The 25578-nt window shown below is 41.4% G+C and overlaps 1 protein-coding gene across 3 annotated transcripts in view; it reads right to left on the bottom strand.

Annotated features, from left to right (window-relative positions):
- Positions 1–2530: 2530 nt before the first annotated feature.
- PDE8B (phosphodiesterase 8B) overlaps positions 2531–25578 on the bottom strand; it is a 42118-nt gene continuing 19070 nt past the window's right edge. For 2 of the 3 annotated variants that reach the window (XM_061344277.1, XM_061344279.1), the window contains 13 exons: positions 25024–25084; positions 20290–20341; positions 17302–17379; positions 16323–16402; positions 14946–15110; positions 14146–14191; positions 13541–13676; positions 11694–11892; positions 10548–10765; positions 9576–9711; positions 6669–6836; positions 5158–5287; positions 2531–4628 (listed from right to left, as the gene is read on the bottom strand). In XM_061344277.1, the coding sequence (XP_061200261.1) occupies positions 4513–4628; positions 5158–5287; positions 6669–6836; positions 9576–9711; positions 10548–10765; positions 11694–11892; positions 13541–13676; positions 14146–14191; positions 14946–15110; positions 16323–16402; positions 17302–17379; positions 20290–20341; positions 25024–25084 (1585 nt within the window). In that variant the 3' untranslated portion in view covers positions 2531–4512. The remainder of the gene's footprint in view (positions 4629–5157; positions 5288–6668; positions 6837–9575; positions 9712–10547; positions 10766–11693; positions 11893–13540; positions 13677–14145; positions 14192–14945; positions 15111–16322; positions 16403–17301; positions 17380–20289; positions 20342–25023; positions 25085–25578) is intronic. The other variant, XM_061344278.1, reaches the window with a different exon arrangement.

The raw sequence follows: 25578 nt of genomic DNA on the forward strand, positions 1-25578 counted from the left end.
AGAGTAAAGGGATGTTGTCCAGAAAGCTAGGGACCAGGTTAGGAAAGCTAAGGCCCAGTTAGAATTAAACTTGGCTAGGGATGTTATTAACAGGAAGGGATCCTACAGGTACACTGCAAATAAAAAACAGACTAAGGACAATGTAGACCCCCTCAGGAAGCTCTCGGGAGAGCTAGCTACACAGGATTTGGAGAAGGCTGAGGTTCTGAGTGACTTCTTTGCCTCGGTCTTCACTGGCAAAGGCTCTGACCACACCACCCAAGTCTTGGAAGGCAGATGCAGGGACTGTGAGAATGAAGACCTTGGGCCCACCGTAGGAGAGAATCTGGCTCGAGACCATCTTAAAAATCTGAACGTGCACAAGTCCATGGGACCTGATGAAATCCATCTGTGGGTCCTGAAGGAGCTGGTAAATGAAGTTGCTAAGCCGCTGGCCATTATATTTGAAAAATCATGGCAGTCAGGTGAAGTTCCCGACAACTGGAAAAAGGGAAATATAACCCCCATTTTTAAGAAGGGGAAAATGGATGACCCAGAGTGTTACAAACCGGTCAGTCTCACCTCTGTGCCTGGCAAAATCTTGGAGCAGATTCTCCTGGAAGGCATGCTAAGGCACATGGAAATCAACAAGGTGCTTGGTGACAGCCAGCATGGCTTCACTAAGGGGAAATCCTGACTGACCAATCTGGTGGCCTTCTATGATGGGGCTACAGAACTGATGGACAGCGGTAAAGCAGTTAATGTCATCTACCTGGACTTGTGCAAAGCGTTCGACACTGTCCCACACGATATCCTTGTCTCTGAATCGGAGAGACATCAATTCGATAGGCAGACCACTTGGTGGATAAAGAACTGGCTGGATGGCCACACGCAGAGTTGTGGTCAATGGCTCAATGTCCGGCTGGAGACCAGTGACGAGTGGTGTCCCTCAGGGACTGGTGTTGGGACCGGTCTTGTTCAACATCTTTGTTGCTGACATGGACAGTGGGATTGAGTGCGCCCTCAGCAAGTTTGCCGATGACACCAAGCTGTGTGGTTCGGTTGATACACTGGAGGGAAGGAATGCCATCCAGAGGGACCTTGACACGCTTGTGAGGTGGGCTGATGCCAACCTTATGAAGTTTAACTATGCCAAGTGCAAGGTCCTACACCTGGGCTGGAGCAATCCCAGGCACAGCTACAGGTTGGACAGAGAAGAGATTCAGAGGAGCCCTGCGGAGAAGGACTTGGGGGTATTGGTTGATGAGAAACTGCACATGAGCCGGCTGCAGTGTGCACTTGCAGCGCAGAAAGCCAACCGTATCCTGGGCTGCATGAAAAGGACGTGACCAGCAGGTCAAAGGAGGTGATCCTGCCCCTTTATTCTGCTCTCGTGAGACCTCAGTTGGAGTATTGTGTGCAGTTCTGGTGTCCTCAATGTAAAAAGGACGTGGAACTGTTGGAACAAGTCCAGAGGAGGGCCATGAAGATGATCAGGGGACTGAAGCACCTCCCATATGAAGACAGGCTGAGAAAGTTGGGGCTGTTCAGCCTGGAGAAGAGGCGGCTTCGTGGAGACCTCATAGCAGCCTTCCAGTGTCTGAAGGGGCCTATTGGGATGCTGGGGATGGACTCTTCATTAGGGACTGTAGTGACAGGAGAAGGGGTAATGGGTTAAAACTTAAACAGGAAGTTTAGATTGGGTATAAGGAAGAAATTCTTTCCTGTTAGGGTGGTGAGGCACTGGAATAGGTTGCCCAGGGAGGTTGTGAATGCTCCATCCCTGGCAGTGTTCAAGACCAGGTTGGATGAAGCCTTGTGTGACATGGTTTAGTGTGAGATGTCCCTGCCCATGGCAGGGGGGTTGGAACTAGATGATCTTAAGGTCCTTTCCAACCCTAACTATTCTATGATTCTGTGATTCTATTTAACTGAACAGTTCTAGTAAAAAAACTCGCTGTGTATTTTACAGCGATGTAATTCAGCTTTAAATGGTCCTACATGCAAGTATAAATATTTCTATCGATCAAAAGTGCCACTGTTCTCAGATAATGCTCCATTGGTAATAGAGCTCCCACATGTCTTTTCCTTTAAATATAATTGAGTTGAAAGTATTACATCGAGTTCTTTCTTTTACAGGTGAACTGTGAGCATAGTAGTGAGGCTATAGTAGCCCACTCCTGTTAAATAAAAGTTTGTCACTTGCTTTTGGAAAGTCTAGTAAGCAGAATTTGGGTAACCAGATTAGAAATTTGTCCTTTTAAATTTCTTTTTCCACATCTCAGCAATGCAGAATTCCATGTTAACCTGATAGAGTTAACCAGCAGACCTACCCTTAATGCTTCTATAACTCTGAGGCAGCTGATAATCAACTGGACAGGTCAGAGTCTAAGAGTTCTGACACAACTGGCAGATGACAGTTATTCTGTGCTGATTTCTTTTGCTCTTAAAAAGAACATACTGCCACACAGACTACTTTTTTCCTTAGGTCTCTGGCTGTGGGAAGAAACACAGGTTCTTGCAACAAATATACTGATCACGCATCAATGCCTTGTGAACCAGAACTGAGGCTGAATTTTAATTCTTATGTTCCTTCCACCATTGCCATTTTCTTCCTTGTGACAGAAGTGTGACAAAAATAATGAATGTTTTACGTGGGTGTGGTTTTAGTGTTGCTGTATTTAACAAATTAAGATAACAAAGCTTTAAATCTTCTGAAATCCCTTCCTCTCATGCAAGCTGCAGTGAGTGTTTAGTCATCAGAATACTTAAGATACAGCCACTGAGAACACTAGTTCTAAACAAAGGAATGGTAAAAGCAAACAGTTTACAATATAAAAACCAGATTCAACTTATGTGACTAAAAATTCATTGAAGAATATTGCAATAGATAATAAGAAAGAATGAATAAACATACTTCACCAGAAACACCATTCTTCAGATATACACAATGCAGCATTTTAATACACAGCGACCTGCCTTAGCTATGACAAAAGTAAGGGTCTGTTACAATTCTAATAAAAATATAGCTTATATACATTTATCTGCACTTACATTTTATGAATGTTTCCTTTTGTTTCAGAACTTGGTACAAAACATACAAAAAAAGTTGGCACATTATGTAAGCTACCTGTAGTAGACAGTAGCCATTGTCACTCTTCTTCCACAGCAATCTAAACTCTATGTGTTTGGTTTGGGTTGTTTTTTTTTCTTTTCACCTTTACTGGATTCAGTTCATGATACAGCATAGGAGAGGTAAAGGGTATGTCTCAAGACCTTTCCATTTAAGGAGTAGTGGACTGCTTCTTCAACTGCAGCCACAGCTTTGAAGCTCTTGCCTGCAGCCTAGAGTGCAAGGTGTTAAAAATCAGCAGTTCAGCTAGTATTTATTAACTGAATAGTCTGAGAGTAGTCTAAAATTTGAACTCATGTTCTGTGCAGGGTTAAAATGAGATGTACAAAAATACACATTTGTGCTTTGGAAGCTTAAGCATAAATTTTGTATCTTTAATGAAAAACTATGTTTGATTTCTAACTTATTTACATATTTTGAAATACTTTTTACCTCACAAAACAAACCAACATTTTAGTACGGGGAAAAAGCAGTACAGATTATAATGCTGTTACAAACTGTAACCTGGAAACCTCTTTTAAAAAGCAACAGGTTCATCCTAGGCGTAAGTAGCATACATGGACTTCTCATTAAATTTAGATCAGTTTAATAAAATTGATGATGTGTATAAACACCACTTTATAGAAAAGGATGTTGACCAAGTGCCACAATGTTTTTTGTGTAAAATTTGATGAAACATGTTAGCATCTCTTAAGATGGCAGGGAAGCATGTTGGATGGCAGCAATTTTACAGAACATCTTGTTTTCCTTATTATATGACTAATTTTAAGGGAATTTGACTGCTACCAAGATTTTATATGGAAAAGAAAGAACAGTGGTGCTCTAAGAGAAAGTCTGTATAATAAGAAGGTTGTGTTAAATGGTGAAGGGTTTGTTTTTTACTGTGTCCTGTTTATCAAGGTTTACTTGTTCTACTGTGCAGGTTCTCTTTTAGAATTGTTCTTCAGCTCTCTAAACCATATCAACAGAATTGGAGAAAGCTTATGCTAGACAGGTGGGAAGTTTTTATGCTTATTTTTAAACCTGTTCTTAGTCTACTGGTGACTAGTTTACCCCTCTGTCTGAGAAACAGTTGGATGAAGTATTAGTGAATACAGTTGTATCAATTACAAGATTTGACAAATGTATATTCAGTATTAGAAATCAGCTTCAGAAGTACATCTTTTGCCACAAAATGTTATTTCCAAAGAGCACTTATTAATCTGTGGATTATGTAGTCGCCTTGAAAACATTTTTCTTTAGGATTCAGAGAAGCTTAGAAGTGAGTGAATAAAATATTTCCTTCTTGCCAGAAAGTCTCAATTTCACTGGAAAGGTAACACCACCCCTCTTGTATCCACGTCTGTAGTGATTCACAGTGAAACTGGTAGATCAAGAGGTCTGGTTTCCTTGGTTTAGTGTCAGTTGTTGTTTTCTGATGGGAGCCTGATACTCTTGCACTTTAATTCATCCAGTGTTTTCCAGTGTTTGTAGTTATTAGTCAAGTGTTGCATCAAAACAGGCAGATGTGCAAATGCTGAAATGAATAGGAGGATCAATTGTACTGTGTACAGAACAAGCAGAACAGCCCAACCTAATCTGAAATCGGCATTCTCCTACTTTTTCTTGTTCCCAGCTGTAAGCTAATGCTAAAAGGGGAAAGATCTTTTCAGTCTGTTTCTTTCTCAGGCAACTCCCTTTCTTAATGTATGATGACTTCATTAAATTGTGCTAACATACAACCACTGTGGCCTCAGTTTCTGCTGCTCAGAAGAAATACATTGCTAAAAGAAAAAAAAAAACCCAAGCATTCTAGATGAAAAAAAGCTTAGTTTAAAGCCATTACTCCTTTACATAGATTGCCTGGTAAGTGTTCAACTTTCATGAAGTGTGTTGTGTGCAGTGCACTGGGTTTAACCAGAATCACTGCTTAGCTCTTATGCTGTTACTACTTATATATGGGTACTGTCCCTGGAAAAAACTGACTCGAGGCCAGCTTGAGATTGGTCGGTTTAGTCTGTTGAATTCTGTCTCGAAGCAAGGAAGAAAAAAGCAGAAGTACTTACCATCCCATGCATCAAACATATCTGTTATAAAATAATCAATGAAGGAAATTTGAGACTTGGGGATGCTGCAGGTGTTTCTATCAAATACTGGCATTACAACAGGCAGACCCTGTTTCTTCTCTTCATCAGTCTAAGAAAACAAAACTCCAGTTAGCCCCTAGAACTTTGCCGGCTTTAATGCTGGAGTAGCAAAAGCCAGGGGATCAGATGAATTGCAGTAGGAGATTTGAGTCACACCCTAGAACCCCTGAGGTGACCTGCCTTCATTTCATGTGCTTTATTTTGTCTCAACAGGGACTGAAATCAACATCTCTTCCCTCTGTTACTCTACTGCTGTGATTGCTTTTAGCTCTAGTAAGACAGAATGCTCAGCTCTGGTGGTTAGGGCACATCAGCTAAAAATGGGAAGCGGGGTTGCAGCATTCCTTAATAGAGGGCTGTTTTGATCACACAAAGGTTGAGGCTGGAAGGGACCACTGGGGGTCACCTAGTCCAACTTCCCTGCTTAAGCAGGGGACACCCAGAGCACATTATTCAGGACTGTCTCCAGACAGCTCTTGAATGCCTTCAGGAGAGGAGACTCCACAACCTCTCCAGACAGCCTATTTCAGTCACCCTCACAGTAAAAAAGCTTTTCCTTGGGTAGAACACCCTGTATTTTAGTTTATGCCCTTGCTTCTTGTCATATCGCCTGGCACCACTGAGAAGCACCTGGACCCATCCTCTTGACACCTTCCTGGGGATCTTTTTTACCACATCTCTGGTGTCTGTTTCAAACCATTCATCTTTTAAGAGGAATGTTGCTGTTGCTACTTTCTCTGCTTGTGTTGGGTTATAAGATGAATAGAAGTAAGGGCATGCCCTTTAACTCTGTGGCTACAACTGAAAGAGGGCTAAAAATCTGCCAGTTGTTCAACTAAAGATCTGGTAGAGCGTTTCACTTTCAGGGAACTGGTGCCTTTGTGCAGCAGTAGAAAAACTGATTATTGAGGAAGGAAGCTGAGCTTCCATTTCTGTCCAGAGAGATCCCATTTGATAAGTGTTTACACTGCCCACATGTCTGCAGTACTGGCCTACCACATTGTCTGCCTACTGTGATGGTAGTTCAGGTGCCATCCTAGAAGAGAAAGGAGCAGCCTGATGGCTTAGTGGAGGGCTTCATCAAGCAGGGTCTTCATGCTCTCTTCAGGGAAGGTATTGGGATTATAAGCTAGAATGTTGACAATCTTGAATTTCAGCCAATTAAATCGACCAAGGCTAATCAAATAGTTTTTGTTTAGCCAGATGGAGAAAGTATAAAAGCTCCTTTTCACCATTTTGTACTGCAAACTTCATGGTAAGCAAACTAGCTAACTTTGACTAGAGTGAATTCTTCTGTATGAAACTGAAGGTCTGGGGACAAAAAGCATACATCTGGCTCCATGGTGATGCCAGGCAGACCCCATGTGGAACAGCAGACCTGCCGATGTGTACTTTTTTACCTAACCCAATAGTCATAAAAATATACATACCTGTGCAAAATACTCCTCTGAAATCCTCCCTGCCCATTCGATACACAGCTCTAGGGGGCGACACGGATTTGCTACGTCCGCGCATTTGATCATCATGCGCTTGATCAGTGTCTGGTTATCTGGAAAATTCTTTATATTGGCTGTACATTCACAGTCACTGCCTTCACTCTGTAAAAGAGAGTTGGTTTCAGGAGTCAGTGGCCAGTATCCCTGTCAGCAGGAGCAGGGCATCATTAGCGGCTCCATTGCACTGTAGGCATTAAGCAGGCATCCCGCCTGAAGCCTTCTAATTTCATATAGAGCACCAGGAATTTGGAGGAGAACTGCAAAGGAGAACTGCAGCCTTGGTAAGTAACTGATTAAAGCCCCATTACACATGACAGTTGTAGAGATTTTCATGATTAATAGGAAAGTCTGTGAAATAAAACAATCACAGGCTCCTAATTGCGTAGAGTGAGTTACCCTTCTGTGCATCCCAGTCTTGCTGTCTTGCAACAGGACAAGGACAGGGGACGCATCCACCAACTGTGAGGTGATAAATGGTCCTCCTTGCTGAGCTGTTTAACTTTAGGGATGGTGATGGTACTGGCTGCTTAATTTTTTTGTTCTTAGTTACCAGCTAGGATGTGGTTTTAGATAATCTTTGAGATTAACAGTAGGAAAATGCAGGAGTGGCAGAGTAGCTGCAGGGAGTCTCTGCTTTCTAGGCAGTAAAAAACTGCTTATCCACTGCTCTTGAGAATGGGTGAAAGAGACAAAGTAGTGGTTACAAGTCTGCTATGGCATCATCTTCTGGGTCTTGAACAATTTAGAAGGGCACAGGTGTATTATGTTCCTTATTGAGTAATAAAAAGCCTGTACCTCAGCTCACTATGGTATTAATGCTGTTCTCAAAATAATGTGTAGTTATAGCCTCCCTTCACTGCAGTTTCAAGTGTAGTAAAATACTGAGCATGAATACTTTTTACCATCATGGCTAAATTAACCTCTTTGTGGTTTATGGGGAGATATTTTGCAGTGACTCTTGCCAATTCAGACATTAATCTTCTAACGTCAGATTAATTTATTTTCTTTTCAGCATGCTGAAAAAGATTCCAAATTAACACTGCTCCTTAGCTGCTAACCAAAAATAGGAAAGAGCCACCATTAACCATGAGGAACAGAACAACCTAATATCAGGGGGAAAAAAAAATCAAGCCTGCAATACAAGTGTTTCTGTGCTCCACTTTTATTGCCCTCCAACTCTTGTACATTTTGAAATAGCCTCTGCTATAAACTGGTAAGATGGAAGGGAATGAGTAAAATAAAAGTATTTAAGAACAGCTCTTTAGGAAGTGCTGGAACAAATGCATTCATGGGATAAAAGCAAGATTCCCAGAAATATGTTCAGAGCTTGGAAACGTCGTTTCAGTGAGGCTTGTGAATCTAAGTCTCACAGGCCAGTGTGGGGGTGCCAGAAGACTAAAGACATTTTAAAGGGGTGTAGATTGAGGAGACATTTCATAACAATGCTTAAACTGTCAGAGGGAGAAATGAAGCACTGTGAGAAGCCACATTTCCCAGTGACACCTCAGGTGCCTTTTTTGGAAACCAGTGGAACAAGCTGCTATCTGGTCACCACGTAAGTACAGAGAAACCTCAGAGTACTATTTCCACTACTAATGTGGACCCTCCTTTCCTCTGGGCCTTGATCTAAAGTGGGATCCTCGCTGTCCTGGCTTAGTCCATGCCTGGAGAGCAAACCCATGAAACACAGCACCAGGTGATGTGCTGGGAGTGCCATGCAGAAACAGTGATAGGTGCCCTCAGCAGTGCCCAAATCATGTTCCCTGTGCTGTGGGACTTGTGACAGTGAAGATGATCAGGCTGATTCAGACCCAGTGCCACATCCAGTGAGCCCTCCAGAGACTGGAAGTGCTGGGGCATACAGTGCAATGTGTCCATAGAATCCATGAAGTTCAGCTGTATTTGTGATTTCCAGCTCAAAAACTGCTGGGCGAACAGAGCTCAGCAATACCTAGAAGCAGGTCAGTTAACTGATGTAATGCTGTCTCCAAAGCTGTAAACACTGACTGGTTTCTGCACCCATGGCAATCTATGGAGCGAGAACCTGCATGACAAGACAACCTACAGTGTGAAAAGTCAGGTTATGGAGAACTGACAGAAGCTATTTTTATTTATTTTTAATACCAGTGACCTTCAATTTGGTCTGACTTTTTTTTTTTTTTCAGTCTTTCTAAGCACTATTTTCGCTAACTTGTGATAAGGTGGTATTTGCTTAGGTGAGTAACTGTGCCTTGGAGAGCACTCCAGGCACTGAGCACTCAACTGCAAGTGGCAACAAGAGAAGATCGAGAGGGGCCTGGGCTGGGAAGCCTGGAAGCATCTTATGAAAGGTACCCTGGCTGGTGCTGGAGCATGAGAGTGTCTAACTGATAGAAATAAATGTTTGGCCAGTTCTTGGTAGTGAGGAATGGGGATGGGGTGAAGAGCTTGAAGGCTCCAGATTCCACTGACACAAAATTGCCAGGGCAGATTCCTGAGTTGCAAGCCTGAGTTTAGGCAATCCCACTGTTTGGAGGCAGGACCATAGGCACAAGTGCAAACCTGGTGCCATGCACAGAATTTTGCATGAACAAAAGAACCCACTCACAGGTTTTCTGAACACAAGATGGCTTTTGAAGGGATGCCTTGTAAAATGAAGTGTTTAAATGAGCCAAGGGCAGAGCCAGACACAGAAAAGAAAACAAATTATTTTTCCACAGTTTGAGATGTGAGGTCACCAACCCAATTGTGTTTTTTGGCCACTACCACAGTGCAAATTAATACAACGTGAATGAAAACGACAAAGTTTCTCTGAAGAATTTCACTGAAATGCCTGAAGGCATGAAGACCTGCAGCACTTACGTGTGAACTGGTCTCCTCAGATGCCATTGGCTTGTTGATACTGTTCACAAACTTGTTCACATGCTCGAAGTGCTTCGTCATCTCCGTGGCCAGAACCATATCAATGATGGCCTGGCGCAATGTCCGATAGCGATTTCTGTGGAAGAAAAGAGAGTTCCTGCTTGCAAGCCTGACAGACAGAGCTCTGTCCTTTTTCATCCCTGCCCAGACTGCACGGCAGAATGCTGCTTGGGAAAAGCAGCATTTGATGAATGGGTTGTATCATGCTTCTACGGCTTCCCCCAGCTCTGAATTCCCATATTACCTGGATTTTTTTGGTTGGTTGGTTTTGGTTTTTGTTTGTTTGGGGTTTTTTGTTTGCTTGTTATTTTTACCTAATGAAAAGCAATCCTCTGGAGTCAATAAAAATTTACAGTTCAATTTCATAATTGTAACACTGTAACACTAAGACAACTCCCCCAGGAATGGCACCAACACATTTCCATCTCACTCTCTGTTAGCTCGGAATCATATCTCAGGTTTTTCAAAACCCAGAAGTGTTATAAGGTATAGACAAATTCATCACCTTCCTGGGGTCAGGCCTGTCCCCTCTCACATCCCTTTCTCTTACACATCACTTTCTCTCCACCCTGTCCCTGCAAAAGCTAGGCTGATGCAATGGGAACTCCCAGGCTACATGCACACCCAGCAACAGGGTGTTTCCAACTCTCCCAGAGGTTTCAGCTCCTTCCACTTACCCACCTTTCTGCCCCATGTGAATGCGGCAGTGCCAGCAAGCATGGGGCCACATGCAGGCACATCTAGCTGCTTTGAAAAATCACACCTACGTGGGATTCTGGAAGAGGTAAAATGTTGATGTCTTTATCTAAATTATATTCCTGGTTTAGAAGGTAGGCTCTCAATCCACCCCAAACTAAAATCACCAAAGAAGCAACTCACACACACACACTCCCCTTTCTCCAGCAGACCCACCTATCAATGTTCTTGAAAATGTTGCATTTGCTGTCTTTAATTGTAAGCTGAAATGCCAGTGCTGTGTGATGACTCTCTAATACAGCTGTATCATTGTAAAGGACAGCTAATTCGCTGCCCGCATTGCACAGGAAAGAGTTGGTCCGTCCGGGGTGGTCTACATCATGAATGGTGGCAGCTATTAGCGCAGCTACTTCATCTAAGTGGTCAAGACTTCCCTACAGGAAGAGATAAAAATTATGATGTAGCACAAAAATCAAAGTAAATAACTCTGATCATTTCCCGGTATCCACAAACACACAAGTGTAAGCTTGACTGAAGGGATTATACTTCCTTACACTTATTTTCCATGCACTCCGCCCACAGGTTACCTACTCCAAAACCGTCCCCCCACGTTACCAAACCCCTTTTTCCTTAACAAAGCCTTTTACTGTGCTGTCACCTCAACCATATCTTTGCATTAAAATTCTCTAATGGTGGATGGATCATCTAATGGTGTCATTCTACTGTGTGTGCTTGCCTGAATGCCTCTGTATTGACTCTGCTCCTATACAGCTCGTGTGTTTCAGGATAGGAGAGGATGTGATATTTCAGTTGGAAGAGACCTAAAATGATCAGGCAAGTCCAACTGCATGACCACTTCAGGGCTAACCAAAAGTTACAGCATGTTATTAAGGGCATTGCCCAATGCCTCTTAAACACCAGCAGGCTTGGGCATTTACCACCTCTCTAGAAAACCTGTTCCAGGGTTTGACCACCCTCTTAGTAAAGAAATGGTTCGTAATGTCCACTCTAAACCTCTCCTGGTGCAGCTTTGAACCATTCTCATGCATCCTGTCACTGGATCCCAGGGAGAAGAGCTCAGCACCTCCTTCTTCAAAGCTTTTGAAAAGCTTTATTAAGAGCTGTTACTAACAACCAGTTACCAGGGGACAGAAAAGAGACGGGTATCCCCTCTATTCCTGTTACTTAAAAATGCAAATTCATTACTCATATAGACTTTAGATAAACTGTGTGGGCAGTTTATCTAAAGATTAACAGGAATACTTCAGGGGCAGAGAGATTTTTATGAAGACAGGACCATTATTAAAGAAAAAACTGACTTTTGAATGACAGACATAAGATGGCAAACACACTGAGACACACCTTGACTCTTTCCTTCCTGAGAAAGAAGGCGGTAGCATGCAGGACATCTGCTGCATGCGTGGAGTTGTGGTATGAGTTGGAGGAGTGGTAGTTAGCTTCAATCATTTGCAGCCACGCCCGCAGTGTTCCTTCCGAACAGTTTAAAAACTCAGAAACCCCAAACCGGGCAAAAATCTTTAAGCCCAAATACACTAATGGCCTGCAAAACAATAGAATTAAAAAGCACTGCTGTAAAACAGAAACTTCTGATGTTCTAAAGAGAGAGTTTTGGCAAAGGAACCAATAAGACCTTATATATGAAAGTCGGAGGGGAATGGTAAAGAGTTTTAAATTGCACACCTACAACCTCTCACAAGCCTGACTAAGTTACAGATCACTACATCTGCCATCCTTTCAGACATCCTTTCAATATGTTCAGTGGAAAGGGCACTGTTCCACTAGGGTTTCACCAATTCTTCTGGCTTCAGAAAAAAGTTTAAACGCTCATATTTTTCCTGAGGAGAAAAAAGCAGACTTCGAACATGACACAGGCACACCCTAAAGGCTAAAATGGTCAAATGTCTGCTGTTTAAATTTGTCCTGTGGCTTCAGGGGGTCCAGATTTCTACTCACTGACTGTTTGAAGTTGGCAATATGCAAAGTGTATTGATGTCTCCCAGAGCAGTTCTTATTTCATATGAACTCTCCTAGCTTTAGGACTGGATCACTTTCTAAAGCTGAGGCATGAATCTGTCATCAGTAAACCACCCTCCCTTGAATTCCACATGCTAACAGGCAGTAGGTAACTGCTTGTGTGTGCGTCTGTAGGGGCTTAATGTCTAAAATAGAACTTCTGAACTCTCCAGCAGAAGCCTTTTACTTTCTTGCTTCATGGGGTATGGGCTGGACTAAACAGAAGTGGCATGTCTTGAATCCTAACCAGTAGTGATCTCCTGGCTGGAGAGGGAATTCAGGGTCTGGCAAATGTGATTCTGGGGAGGACAGCAGTGAGCCATTGTGTGAAAGAGCAAAAAGAGTAAAATCTCTAATCTTTTTGGTTCTTAAGTCGAAATTCACTGTGGGTTGTCATTTACTCTGTGTGGCCTGTGACAGAGCCCTATCTATCAGTCACATTTTTCACTCCTGCAAGGTGATCTACAGAGCTCCTGAGCTGAGAAAGGCACAACCAAAAGCCAACATCTGCAAATTAAAACCAGGCAAATGCAAATTCCAGAAATGGCCACTTTCTCCAAGAAGAGTACAAAAGTCCAGGTAGTCTCTCCAATTCTTTGCATCTTAGAATGAAAATAACTTTTGTCTGTGCATGACATGTTTATTTTTGTGGTCTGCATGACTCAAAACTACTGGCATCTTCTTTCATCATAAGCTTTAAAAGGTCAGGCCCTTGATCTTATCCCTTTTTTATTCTCTATCTCAGCTTTTTATCCCTATAATCAAAAGCCACAGTTGCCTCAGAGCTTCCTAAATCACAGGGGGTTCTAGGGGAAGAAAGCAAGAGGCTTGTTTTTTCCAGCAGCACTATTTGCATATCAGCAGAAGAGAGGGGCATCTGTGCGGTATCCAGCATATAACAACACAAGACTATGCCAGACATTGTCAGCTGGACAGAGTGGATGGGAGTCATGTCCCAGACAATCCTGGAGGGCTGCAGATGCTGTCAGGGAAGACAACAGGCTGCACAGCTCTACCCATGACCATCGTGCATGCCTGGCTTGTTAAATGGGACTGTCGTATCAACACACACACACAAAGAAGACCGCTTTCACACATTCGCTGTGCCTTGTGCCAAAGCAGCTACAGCTCTTCAATAACCTCTTTGCAGGCCCTCGGGGAAAGGAGTCCAGTACCTTTTATTTGTAACAGCCTCCAACTCAAAAATATTGAAGTCCCAGCTTTCCTCATTATCCAAGAGCTGTGCAATACAGGGCGGAACATCATTGATGGTGTTTGGCACTGAAAGGTGACTATGGCTCAGGTTCACATCTGTTGAAATGGATTTGGGGAATTACGACATTCCTGGATTATTTTTAACTCCCACATGCAGAATTCTATTTAGAAAACAACTCATTTTCAAGTAAAACAACTCTTTTCCTTCAATAAAAAAGTCTGTAATAAAGCCTACAATATATATAGTTTATATTATTACATGTGATTTGGACATAAACCAAATGATCAATGAACATTTCTTTGAGTGACAATTTAGTATTTTCCTAGTCTTATTTTCTACAGTCTTATTTTTCTACAGTCTATTGGCTTTTCTATAGTCTTGTTTTCTTATTTCTTTCAATCTGCTTCAGCTCCAAAATGGAGGCAGTCTAGCACTTGTTCTGCAGTCATTTAGCAACTGTTTCCAAGGATGGACATCCTACTGCACATTAGCTTGGAGTTTTATGTCACCAGCATCTACCAAAGATGTTACATATGCAAAGGGAAATTTAAAATGGTGGCTTACTCTTAGAAAACACATACTCATTTCCTGACAGTCTTCTCAAGCCATCCTGAAAAAGCAAGTTTATTGTAAGTTTTAGGCAGAGCAACCACCGTTAATTGCGAAAACACCACATACACTTTTTCCTTAGCTACTATTCCTATCGTAGCACTATAAGCACCATCCTTTTTTTAAGGTCTTCCAAAACAGACATGAAAGGATCCAAGGAGCACTAATCTGAGATCTCCAGAAAGGACATTATGAACTATACAGTGTTTTGCCCTCCTTGACCTTTTCATTGGTACCTGCAGGATTTCACCATTCAAATTAGCAACTATAACTTATTTTTCATTTTTTTATAGTATTTTGACAAGGATTGGCTAAGTGTATGTTAAAAAATGAAGTATTCATTGATGAAATCGAGGCAGTTGGTCTCTGGCAGACAGCATTGCTGCTATTACAGGACCAAAGTCAGAACTTGGTTAAAATAACCTTACCCTTACACTGGACCAGCTGTAGAGCAATCCCTCTATTCCCATCTAAGCTTCTAGGATTCCCAAAAAGTATTTGAGACAAATCAGAATGGATGATACAGTTTCCAGTGGCAACTGTGTTCACTTATATACGATGATGAATGCACCCAATGGACTGAGATGTGGCCATATCTTACTACATCTTGGGGTCTACTGTTTGTAGAAAGACCAAAATACTTAAGTGAGATGGTGATGAATTCCCATTGATTGTGAAATTTTAGCACAGCAGAGCACTGAACTGTGATGTAGGGCACTGGTAGTGGCAATTTCATCTTTATTAATTTTACTCACAGTCATCAGACCTCCAACAAGATCACTTGTGTGAGGATCTTCATCTTTGGTACCTAGCTGAGGGGAGTAAAGTTCTGTTGTCCGCAGGATTTCCAGAACCCTGTCCAAGGCCTCTGCTACTGTGATGGGACTGTTTTCCTGGGCAGCATTAATTATGTTAATAACCTGAAAACAGATTAAAGAGGCAGGTGAGGAAGACTGAATGGCACTTTTGTCTTTTCTTATTAGAAAATTTTCATTCTTGGCTTGATTATGCTACTTCCCATCCTGGAAGTGCTATATTTTTTCCTCAACCCTTGAAGTACAACTCTGAAAACGTAAATTTGTGCTCAGATTCCCTGGTATCCATCTGCTATTTATAACTGGGAAACTCCTGGAAGCAGAATGGTGTGGGGTATCTGAAAAAATGGCAGGTGGGTAGACCAAAAACTAGCCATGTCCCAGTCCTTCAGCATAGCCAGGGCTGCTCAGAAGCAATCATTCAGTCTAGAGGAAAAAACAATAACCAACAACCAAACTCCTGGATGTGACTCAGATATCCTGATACTTGATGTAAAGCCTTAGTTTATCAATGTGAAAACTAAGTGCAGAGAGCAGAAACAGCTGGACTATGGTTTTGGGAGAAGATAGCTCTTCTCTGCCTCCCACCTTATGTCTCAGCTGCAATCAGGGAACACAGCAACGACACAGCAGCAATAACGACTGCAGGGACTGAGGGAGAAAGTGCCAGTGCTCTCTTCTGCAGCGACCAGAAGCTGCTGTGGGGGCACTGCAGGCATCTGTGGTTCTGCTTGGGGAGAAGGAAGTGTCAGCTGTTCTAGCAGGAAGGTTGTGCTGGGAAGTAAAGAGCTTGGTGGTAGGAAGAGAAGATGGGGAGAGGGGGAAAAATCTGCTTTGAGAATCAGAGATGGCAGGCACCTTGGTTTGTGGGACAAGTGATGTACAGCTGTTTTGTGACAGCAGTCTGTACAGCACGGATAGTGAAGAAAAGACTGCAGGAAAATGGAGGACAGAATATGGTGTAAGTGCTCCCTCCTCTTCATGCTATCTTTTAAATATCCATGGTAAAAGCAAAGGTGAGAGTGGGAGCACACGTCCTCCTACACATGCATGACTCAAAAGCAGGGTCCTCTTCCTGCCACAAGCAGTCCCTCTTGCAAGGACACCCCTTTCCCCTGTTTATTAGTCTTTCTTTTGGCTAGGATTTAGAATGAGATGCAGAAAGTAGTAAGGAAATTAAAGAAAAAAATAATTTAAGTTATTCTGTTAAATAAAAGGTGCATGAAACCGTAGCTGTCCTGCCACAAACTAGAGCGTTCCCTATGAGAGAAACTCTGAACTCGTGAGTTAGTGGAAAAGGTAGTGCTCAGGGCTCACCTTTGTAATAGGAGCTTCTATTGTCATTGAGTGGATCCTTGCCATGGAAGAGTACCGTCGGGTTGGTAAACTTGGAGCTGCTGTTAAAGAGAGCACTGTTTAAGTGCCACAGAGTGTAAATCAGGTGATAGCATTTGAAGAGTGCAGAAGGTTGCCATTGGGGAACAGCACAACAAAATCCAGCCTCATCTCCCATTTCTCCTGTATCTCCTGTTCTGCATGTTCTTGCTTTACTGTTTCATTTTCCGCACTGTTGTCTACCTCCTTTGCAGCTACCTCTCACTTCTGCTGTCAGTTTTTCCATCCATCCTTCACTTCAGCTGTAGTGAAATGAAGCTACACTTAAGCTATATTATACTTAATGCTCAGTACCTGCCACTTGCCCTTTGCAATGAGTCTCTGTCAGTGATGGCTCCTTCTGTGAGAGTATGTCCATCATCTCAATGATATAGCTGCTTTAACAAAACCCATTCCTGCTCCCTGTAATCTGTGCTTTCTCACTACATACTGGGGCAGAAAGAAATCTCTGCCACCACTGTCCCAGCAAGCAGTTACAAATGGGATCAGAAGCTGAAGTACTGGTCTCAAGTTACCAGCAGCAATAGATCCCTTCATGTCCCACACTAATGAAACCAAAGTACTGGTTCAGGAGCACAAGCTGCAGCTTTCTGAGAGAAGTTGAATCAATGCTTCACCATGCACTCTTTTAGCAGGCTGCCCCTATCCCACAGCACAGCTACTCCTCCTCTATTTGAAGGCACTGAATGCTGCCATGCATTGTATATTGACACTGGTACTCAGGTGGGGGAACTGTTTTGCAAATAATGCTAGAGAAATTTTATAACAGTTATAAAAAAATTGAGTGATCTCTTTAATTAAATGTGAATCTGTCTGGTTCCTCTTTCATTCTGCATTTGTACTGCCTATGGCAAGTCTATTCTTTATTTGTAATTTCATTCTGGACAGTTTACTTTCTTACCATCACTACTTTGCGATGTTATGGACTTAACATCAATAGAGTCTTTCCTTCTGTTCTTGCATTTGAAGGAACGGGATTCTGTAAACACAAAACAAAAGCTTTAAAAATTCATCAAGACCTCTACTGAGACTCCTCCATCTAAAATTCTGAACATCTCATTAAATGACCTTAGCCATACCCCATTAGTGGGGGAAATACTGGAATCTCTGCATATCAGAACAAGGGACTCACTGTCTATCACTTTACAGCAACTTGTCTGAAGTGCCTGGAAAGCTGTTTTCTCAAGGAAGTCCAGATGTTGTGGAACAGGGGACTCGCTTGACCTAAGTTTAGCTGCCTAAAAGCAGCAATCTTTCAGGCTATCTTCGTCTAAGGTGGTTGTCAGATATCCTGCTTTAGAATAGATGTTTCAGGCAGGTGGGTTGAACCCCTCCTGCAAGTCCCTTTTGTTCTTCACTGACCATTGAACAACCCTGAGTTTACCTGCCTAGAAATTTAGCCAATTAAGATAAATCCCATCTCCCATGAAAGCCTCTACACTCTTTCAGCCCAAGCACAGTTCAGACTCTGACAGCTTTTGCTTTTAACTGCAATAATTTTTGTACCCTGTGTGTAAGAAAAATCCAACATGCAGAGAATGATTATAAACTATCAATTCAGTTGCTGTGAAAATTAACTACACACCAAGCTGTCATTCTTGAAACTGCCATTTGCTAAAGCAAGAGAAATTATCACATCCAGACAACTCCAAAAGTGGGATGAAATGTCTGGAAAGAGCCTCAAAAAAACCCCCACAACCCAACAAAAAACCAAACAAATTCCTCCGAAATATTACACTCTGCCTTGCGTTTAAAAACAGCAACCATGCATCTATATATCTGCAAGAATAGGTGTAGTATCTGTTCCCAGAGTATCTGAAATGCTTCTTCAAGATCAGAGATCCCAGAAGGGTTTCAAAAAAGAGATAACCATCATGTGAAGAATCAGAGATATCATAAAATTGATATTCTCTACATAAGGACAAATTAGCATAACACTGTTAGAAGACACGTTATATGCAGCCTGTCTTTGCCAAAATAAAATGATAATATACAGTTCTCCAGAATTAAAAAATTATGCATCTTATGAATTACTGATACACAGTTTCTGTCTGTATTTCAGATTTACAGGACAGCTTGGGTCTTCTTATTCTGTTGCAGTCCAGACTGGAGAAACTGCAAGCCTTTTTCTCCATTGACACCAAAGAGCAGGGCATAACTAATGTGTGTTACATGATTTTATTTATTTATTTGATTTCAAATCCCTTTCCTGCACTAACATTTGGAGGAGTTTAACATAAAGCACTTAAATGGGAGCAAACATTTCCACAAACACAACTGGGAGTGGCACTAGCTGACAAGACAGCTCTCCTCGTGTTAAATACCAACTAACAAGTCCAAAACTTTGCCACCCGAAGAGTCACAGGGGTATAGAGGCTGCTTCATGCCACACGATAGTTATGGCTGAAAATATTTAAATGCCTAAATAAGAAAAATGTCCTTTGCCTGATGAGCGCAATGTCTCCCTATCAGATTTATTACAAACCAAGCCATCACAAGCAGCACAATACACATGGAGTATTTTCTGCACTCGTCACATACTGGTATATGCCCATGGCTCTGGGAATTTACCTTTGGAGCACAACCACAGACAGCGGGGAAGGATAACCTGCATCACATACAAGACTCTAAGGTTGCCTGTCTTTACTGCACAGTAGCCATCAATGGGATGTGGGTCCACGGTCTTGTTTAAGTCTCACAACGATAAGCAAACCTAAATGCCCACATTATCTGTAAAACACATTAGTAAACTAGTAACAATGTGTTAAGTAGTTACAAGTGTCCTTCATGTTAATTCATGGGTGTTCTCAGCTTCCTCTTTGCAGGAAGCAGTGAGAAAGTAGAATTGCATTTATTACAAGGACACAGGAACAAGCAGTTTGACATACCGTGGATCAGTTCTGATGGCCATGGAAATGAGAACAGCAAATTGCATATATTGTCTCTTCTTCCCCCTGCCCTTTATTATTTTGCACCACAAAGATCTCCAACATTTATGCTACTTGAAAAGGTAGGGGATGTTGAACAGTCACTTCCCATTTCTTGGTATGTTATATCCTCCTCTCATGTGAAAATCAGAAGCTGCCTGACATTGCATAGCAATGTTGTCCAGTGTTTCATAGCAGGAAGGACCTCAAGGAGCCAGAAGGTAAGAGGGCATGAGAATCTGTTCGCTCAGAATAAAACAGCAGTGAGCATGTGGCTCAAGATTGCTAGAATCACAACCTTAAAATCGGTCTTTACTGCCACCTTCTTCAGCGAAAAGTGTTATTCCAAAGATAACAGAGCATCAGAAGAAGAGATTATCCCCTTATGCTCCATACCTTTAGACAAAAGCTATCTGCAGAAGTTACTGAGAGCTTGAATGTACTGTCTGCAAGTAATAAGACCTGCCTAAGAGACAGTGCAAGTGTTGTTCAGACATGCTGTGACAACTCAGAGCTGACTGGACATGACTAATTCTTACCCTGGCTCTACAGACAACTATCTTAGCTCTGTGCTGGAGCCAAACCAGTGACCTGCTGACAAGTCCTAACTTGAAAACACTAGGGCAGATCTGGCACAAATCAGCACAGTTCCACATTAATTTCAGACATAAAGAAGTGCCAAGATACACCAGCTTCGGGATCTGACTCAGTGTTTCAGTACAAGGAAGAGCAATACATCTTAACTTTGAATGCATGGGAAGAGCTCTGCACAGGATATTGAATTATTAATGATGGTTACAAATCCAATTCATGGTGCAACATCAGAGCAGCTGGCATCCATCGCTGCCATCTGCTCTGACCACTAACTTGACAGAGAGAAGAGACAACATGTCATACCAGGAAAGAACCTGGCCATGACGTCAAGTGCAGCGGTGTATAAAGGTAAATGATAGAATTCTAACCTGACTGAGAACTGTCTCCTGTATACTTCTCATCACGGTGACTCTTGTAGAGCTGAAGATGCATGAAGAGTGAAATACATATGTAAGGAAAAAGAACACAAAAATATTTTAAAAGGGCTACATTTAACACTCCTTATCCAGCATTTTCTGTTCAGCAATTTTAAGAAATACTGTTTGGAAAAGACTCTTCTTTAGGTGTAATTAGATGTAGAGAAATAATATGATAGTAAGCAGATATGCAATGCAGAAGATCACAGATACCGTTGTGCTTTTATGTACTAAGTTCCTGTTTAATGCTTGTGCCTGCAACAGAACTTACATTCATTTTTAGATAGTGTTTTAAGTGTAAATTACATATTAACCTGAAAGATTCAAGAAATAAAACACACACACACACACAAATACATAAGTTTACTTTTGCCCTCCGTAAAATAATTTAAAAATGATTTTCTTAGTACTATTTAATTTTGTATGCATCCTTTCATGTGTCACTGATAAATTGGACTTCTAAAACCTCAGTTACAGAAATCACTCTCCAGCAACTGAAAGGTAGAAGAAGGTATCATTTATCAAGACTTTCTTTATTTCCTAGTGATTTTTAAACATTCTCAGAAATGAATAGTTAAAAAAATCTTTATTTTTTGCTCTTCTGACACATATTGGGTAGCTCCACTGAAAGATAGTTCAAACTTTCCTAGTATCTGGATAGGGTATTTCCATCACCTTGAAGTTTTTCACTATTGCTTAGCCTACAATAACACAGATCTATGTTTTTCCATCCTGTGAGACACAAAAACCACAGTCTGTCCATTATATGACAGTTTAATATCTGCTAATCACTTCATCCTGTTCCTTTGTTACACAGGTACAAGAAAGATTTTTTTGCTGTTAGTAGGTAAACTGATCAGAGCTTCCAGTTCCTCAAGAGTTCCCTCTAAGGTTAGCACATGATATATTTAGGTAAAGCCAACAGAGACACTGAAAAGGGCTAAAACCATTCTCTCTTTTCCCTGTAATCACTAGCAAATGTATACATAGCCTTTACTTCAGATGAATAAACCTCAGTGCTTGACACTGCACTTACACACTATTCATGACACATCACAATCTAATCTGTGGTGACTGGTTCCTCTGGCCAAATACATCATCTGCCTATAGCAAGGCACTAGATTGCATGGAAGCAAGAAATCATGGTTGCAACTGGTAAGGAATTACACAAATTTTCTTTTCCATCATTCTTGTGCAACTTCCACATTTTTTCTTTTTTGCTATTGATGGGAGGAGAGATGAGGGTGAATAAGAATGAGAAGAGAATGGAAAGGGAAAACCAACCAACCAATCAACCTCCTTCCCCCCACCCCGCAAAAAAAAAAAAACAACAACCCACCCCCCCAAAAAACAAAAAAACCCCCAAACCACCAAACACTCCCCCCCCTAAAAAAAAACACCAAACCCCAAAAAAACAACCAACCCAAACCCCCAAATTCAATAGTGGCTTTCTGTAATGAATTAGAAGGAAAATAAAAATGGAAGGGGAAATCCTGCATCCATGGTCCGTATAAATCTGGAGCCTAAGGAACATTTCTTCCCCCAGGAAACTGATTTTAAAAGCTTAAGCACCTGTCTTGTAATCATGCAGGAACACTCAGATAAGTCATCTCATCCAAACAGAGTAAAATCAAGTAAGCTCATCAGATATGGTACAATGACAAAATGCATCTGAGCTACTTGTTCTGGTCCTGAACCAGAGCTTCCTTCAGAGACTACACATACATCTCTGCTGCACAACTGGCAGAAAACATTACTTACTGTCCTTTAAGTTCTCTACTGAGAAAGTATAACCTATCATAATTGAATTCTGAATACTTCTATTATCCCTCCTGCAGGCATGACCTGAAAAAGCCACATAAGGTAAGTTATGAGGCTAGTTACACAGCTAATCTTGGGCCATCATGTTCTTAAGAGAAGAAACACCACCTCTGCTGTAAATCTATGAATGTGCAAACACTGGACTCTATCCTGCCATGGTTCAAATTGACAAAGGCAGCATTAATCATTAGGCTTCAGCACACGGGAACAGTCACATGAAAATCAATCCCTATTCATAAATCTTCATTGTAAGAATGCTTGATAGACTCTCAGATATATTTTTTTTCATGCATAAATCTAACATGCTTAATTTTTGTATGTGATAAATGTGGCACAGAGATCCATGAAGCTTTTTACACAGTGATCTCTAGTCATGCTGTGATACCCCTTATGGAGGCTGTTGGTACTGACAAAGAACACTTCTACATCTTTTTAAGGTGAAACAATGCAGAATAATGTAAGGGTGTTTCTAAATCTGCACACAGAGTCTGAATGCTGACATCAAGCCATTTATAATTATGTTGATGCAGTGAAACATTAGCCATTTGCATCAAAATTTGAATCATCAGTTTTTATTGCTCTGTAACTAAAAGTTTGTTTGATTTCTTTTTATTCCTCTGTGAAGAATTATCTGTGGCTTGAAAAGAAACATAGGGTTTTTTTTGGCCAGGAAAAGTTCTATTGCTGCAAGCATTCTGGCATGGACTTTAGGAGACTTCAGTGTCCAAATGTTGATCAAGATTGGTAACATCACATTAGTGATTATTGCTACAAAATAATTCTAAAGAACCTTTTGAATATAATAAATATTCATGTCACCATCACTGCCCAACTAAAATGAAAAAAAAGAAAAAAAAAGCAAAGAGAAAAGCAAAACAAACCCAAGATGAACCCAAAACTACCCCCAAGCCCCCCAGAATTCCAAGAAATTCTGTGAATTTGTCATGCAATCAGAGAGCAACTGGTGCTCTCCTCCAGGCAGGAGATATTTCCACCACAGAACTGAAACACAGTTAACTACCTAGTTCTGTTGGTTGCACCTTGTTTTTTTCCTGCAATGGACCTTAAACCTCTACAGACCATGCCTTCTTGTTAGGCTGTGGTCTTTTACCTTTGTGGTAGATGTCTATCTGCATTTTTGTAAAAAGCCACATTCCCTGTGGTGACCAAATGTATAGAGCTCCCCAGATCTGTAACTCACCATGTCCATGCTTTTTTACCAGTAAGTGCGCATGAACCAGTGAGAAAAAAAAAAGTGAATTTATGGTGCTTTCCAACAGTTCCAGTAGTACAGAGAACATGAATGTGGCCTTGGACACAAGTCCCCAGATAAAACCTATTTCTTATACTTACTACTGGCTTTGGCAGTCCCAAAAAGAGGGTAAAGAAAAACAGGAAGGAAAAGGACTTTTATCTGCTTTCCTACTGTTGCATTTTACACATGGCTGCAAGTCTGCAACTGTTCTGTATTCATTATCTTACACTAAGAGTACCATATCTACACTTCCCTGTACCAGCCTTTCAGCTGTGTGTACATTCTAGGGAAAAAAAAAAAAAAATCAGCTTGTATCTAAGAAATACCTGTAACTTTAGCACTTCTTCTATTACACAGCTCTTGCACTCTGCCTGAGCACTTTGAAACATCCTGCTATAGTAAATGGTACTTTGCTGCTAATACTAAAATCCTATTTTAGTTCAAAGATGATGTCAGTTTATAGTATTTTGAGCCTTGTTTTTCAGTGATCAACTGTCAAAGTTCTTCCAGAACATATACAGATTTCTCCCTTGGCTCCCTGTAGCCACAAAAAACTTGTGCAAGGGGCATGGTTTCATCAGCCAGATCTTACAGAATAACACTTACAGACTTCTTCCAGTAGTAGAGGTTTTCCCATGATGTGTTAATATTCACTAGTATTACACTGAAGAAGGATGAACTAGAAATAGTAGTGGTTTTCTAAATACCTTTTATGAACAAGTGTCTTTACCCACAAAACAGATAAAAGAACACTAAAATTCTAAACAAAACAAGATTTCCTTGGTTTATTTCCCATGATCCCCAAAAGAACATGGAAACAGATCATGTTTCCCAAGCATATCTTCAGCCTAAACTGTTGCTAGCTACTTCTTATGCTTCCCACTTTCTATCTCACCCCTACAGATCACAGGCTAAATATAGATTTCACTCCTTTGCTCACAGAAATCCAAACTTCTTTACTTTACAGGCCATGTACTGGAATCTTTTTGAAGCAAAGCATGTGATACAATCATTTGCTTTGGATATTTCCAGAGAGAGGGAACCAGGAGTGGATGACAGCAAACAGCTCCCCATGCCACCAGCTTTGTTGCAGGACCTGGTCGGGTGGATATGTCTGGCCTGCAGAGACCAGTGTTGACTGCTACTGCTGCTTTACTTGGGTTATGATGTGGATTGCACCCCTCCATAACATGTTCTGGCGACCCAGTATCTCAGGTCCTGCATGAAAGCTACATGTTTTACCCACTGTCAAACTTTGTGACAGCTAAACACAGGTCATTATTAGAGCTGAACACCCCAGATCAGACTGGCAAGAGCAGCTCTAGAAAAAAGCCCCTGAACTCCCTTTGGACTGTGGCCTATGTTGCTTCACAATATTATGGACTTAACTGTCATATCCACGCTCCAAAAAATTAAAGCCATTTGTCCTCTACTCATCAGTCCTACACAAGGAGAATAGCCCACGCAAACGAAGGTGTTTTGCTTGCTCCAACAATTGATGAGAATCTCATTGACAATATAGATCACATCCACTTGGAAAAATATTTTTAAACCAAGAATATCAATTTACTCAAAGCTATGAAAATTACGACATGAAAGAAGTACAATACCTGTTTGCTGTTTTCATTGGTGCAATGCAGCCTTTTGAGGGACACAAAGTGTCTTATTTTCCTAGCAACAGAAATAACCACTCATTACCATATCAAATGGTAAAGAGAGAAGTGAAGCGATATACTGCTGTTTTCTTAAGAAGAGCTCTCCAAACCCTCACGAAACAAGGTACCAAATCCAACACCAAACAGACAACTAGGTGGCAAACACTTCTTCAGTGTTACAGCTATGTTTTTGCACCTGATCCTTCTGCTCCTGCAGGCATTCACCTGCACATCTGGGAGCAGAACCTGGCAATGTGCCCATACCACATGGCAACAGTGCGAGCACATCCAGACACGCACACAAACATTACCCAGATGCTGATCCATTCTGTAGAGTAACTGCATAAAGAAATGCCTGATAACATGAACATAAATGTCAACTTGCAGGTATCTATAGCAGTAACACTACTAATTGTTACAACTTTGCAGTTCTTTTCATCAGCAAATGATACTAAAATGGACATGACCTTCTCAACTTTGCTTATTCTTTCCAGACTGCTTGGAGTCAGC

The sequence above is a fragment of the Neopsephotus bourkii genome, unplaced genomic scaffold (genome assembly GCF_033783945.1).
Source record: "Neopsephotus bourkii isolate Nb327-2 ecotype Australia unplaced genomic scaffold, CSIRO-AGI_Nbou_v1 NB_205, whole genome shotgun sequence".
Classification (NCBI taxonomy): Eukaryota; Metazoa; Chordata; class Aves; order Psittaciformes; family Psittacidae; genus Neopsephotus; species Neopsephotus bourkii.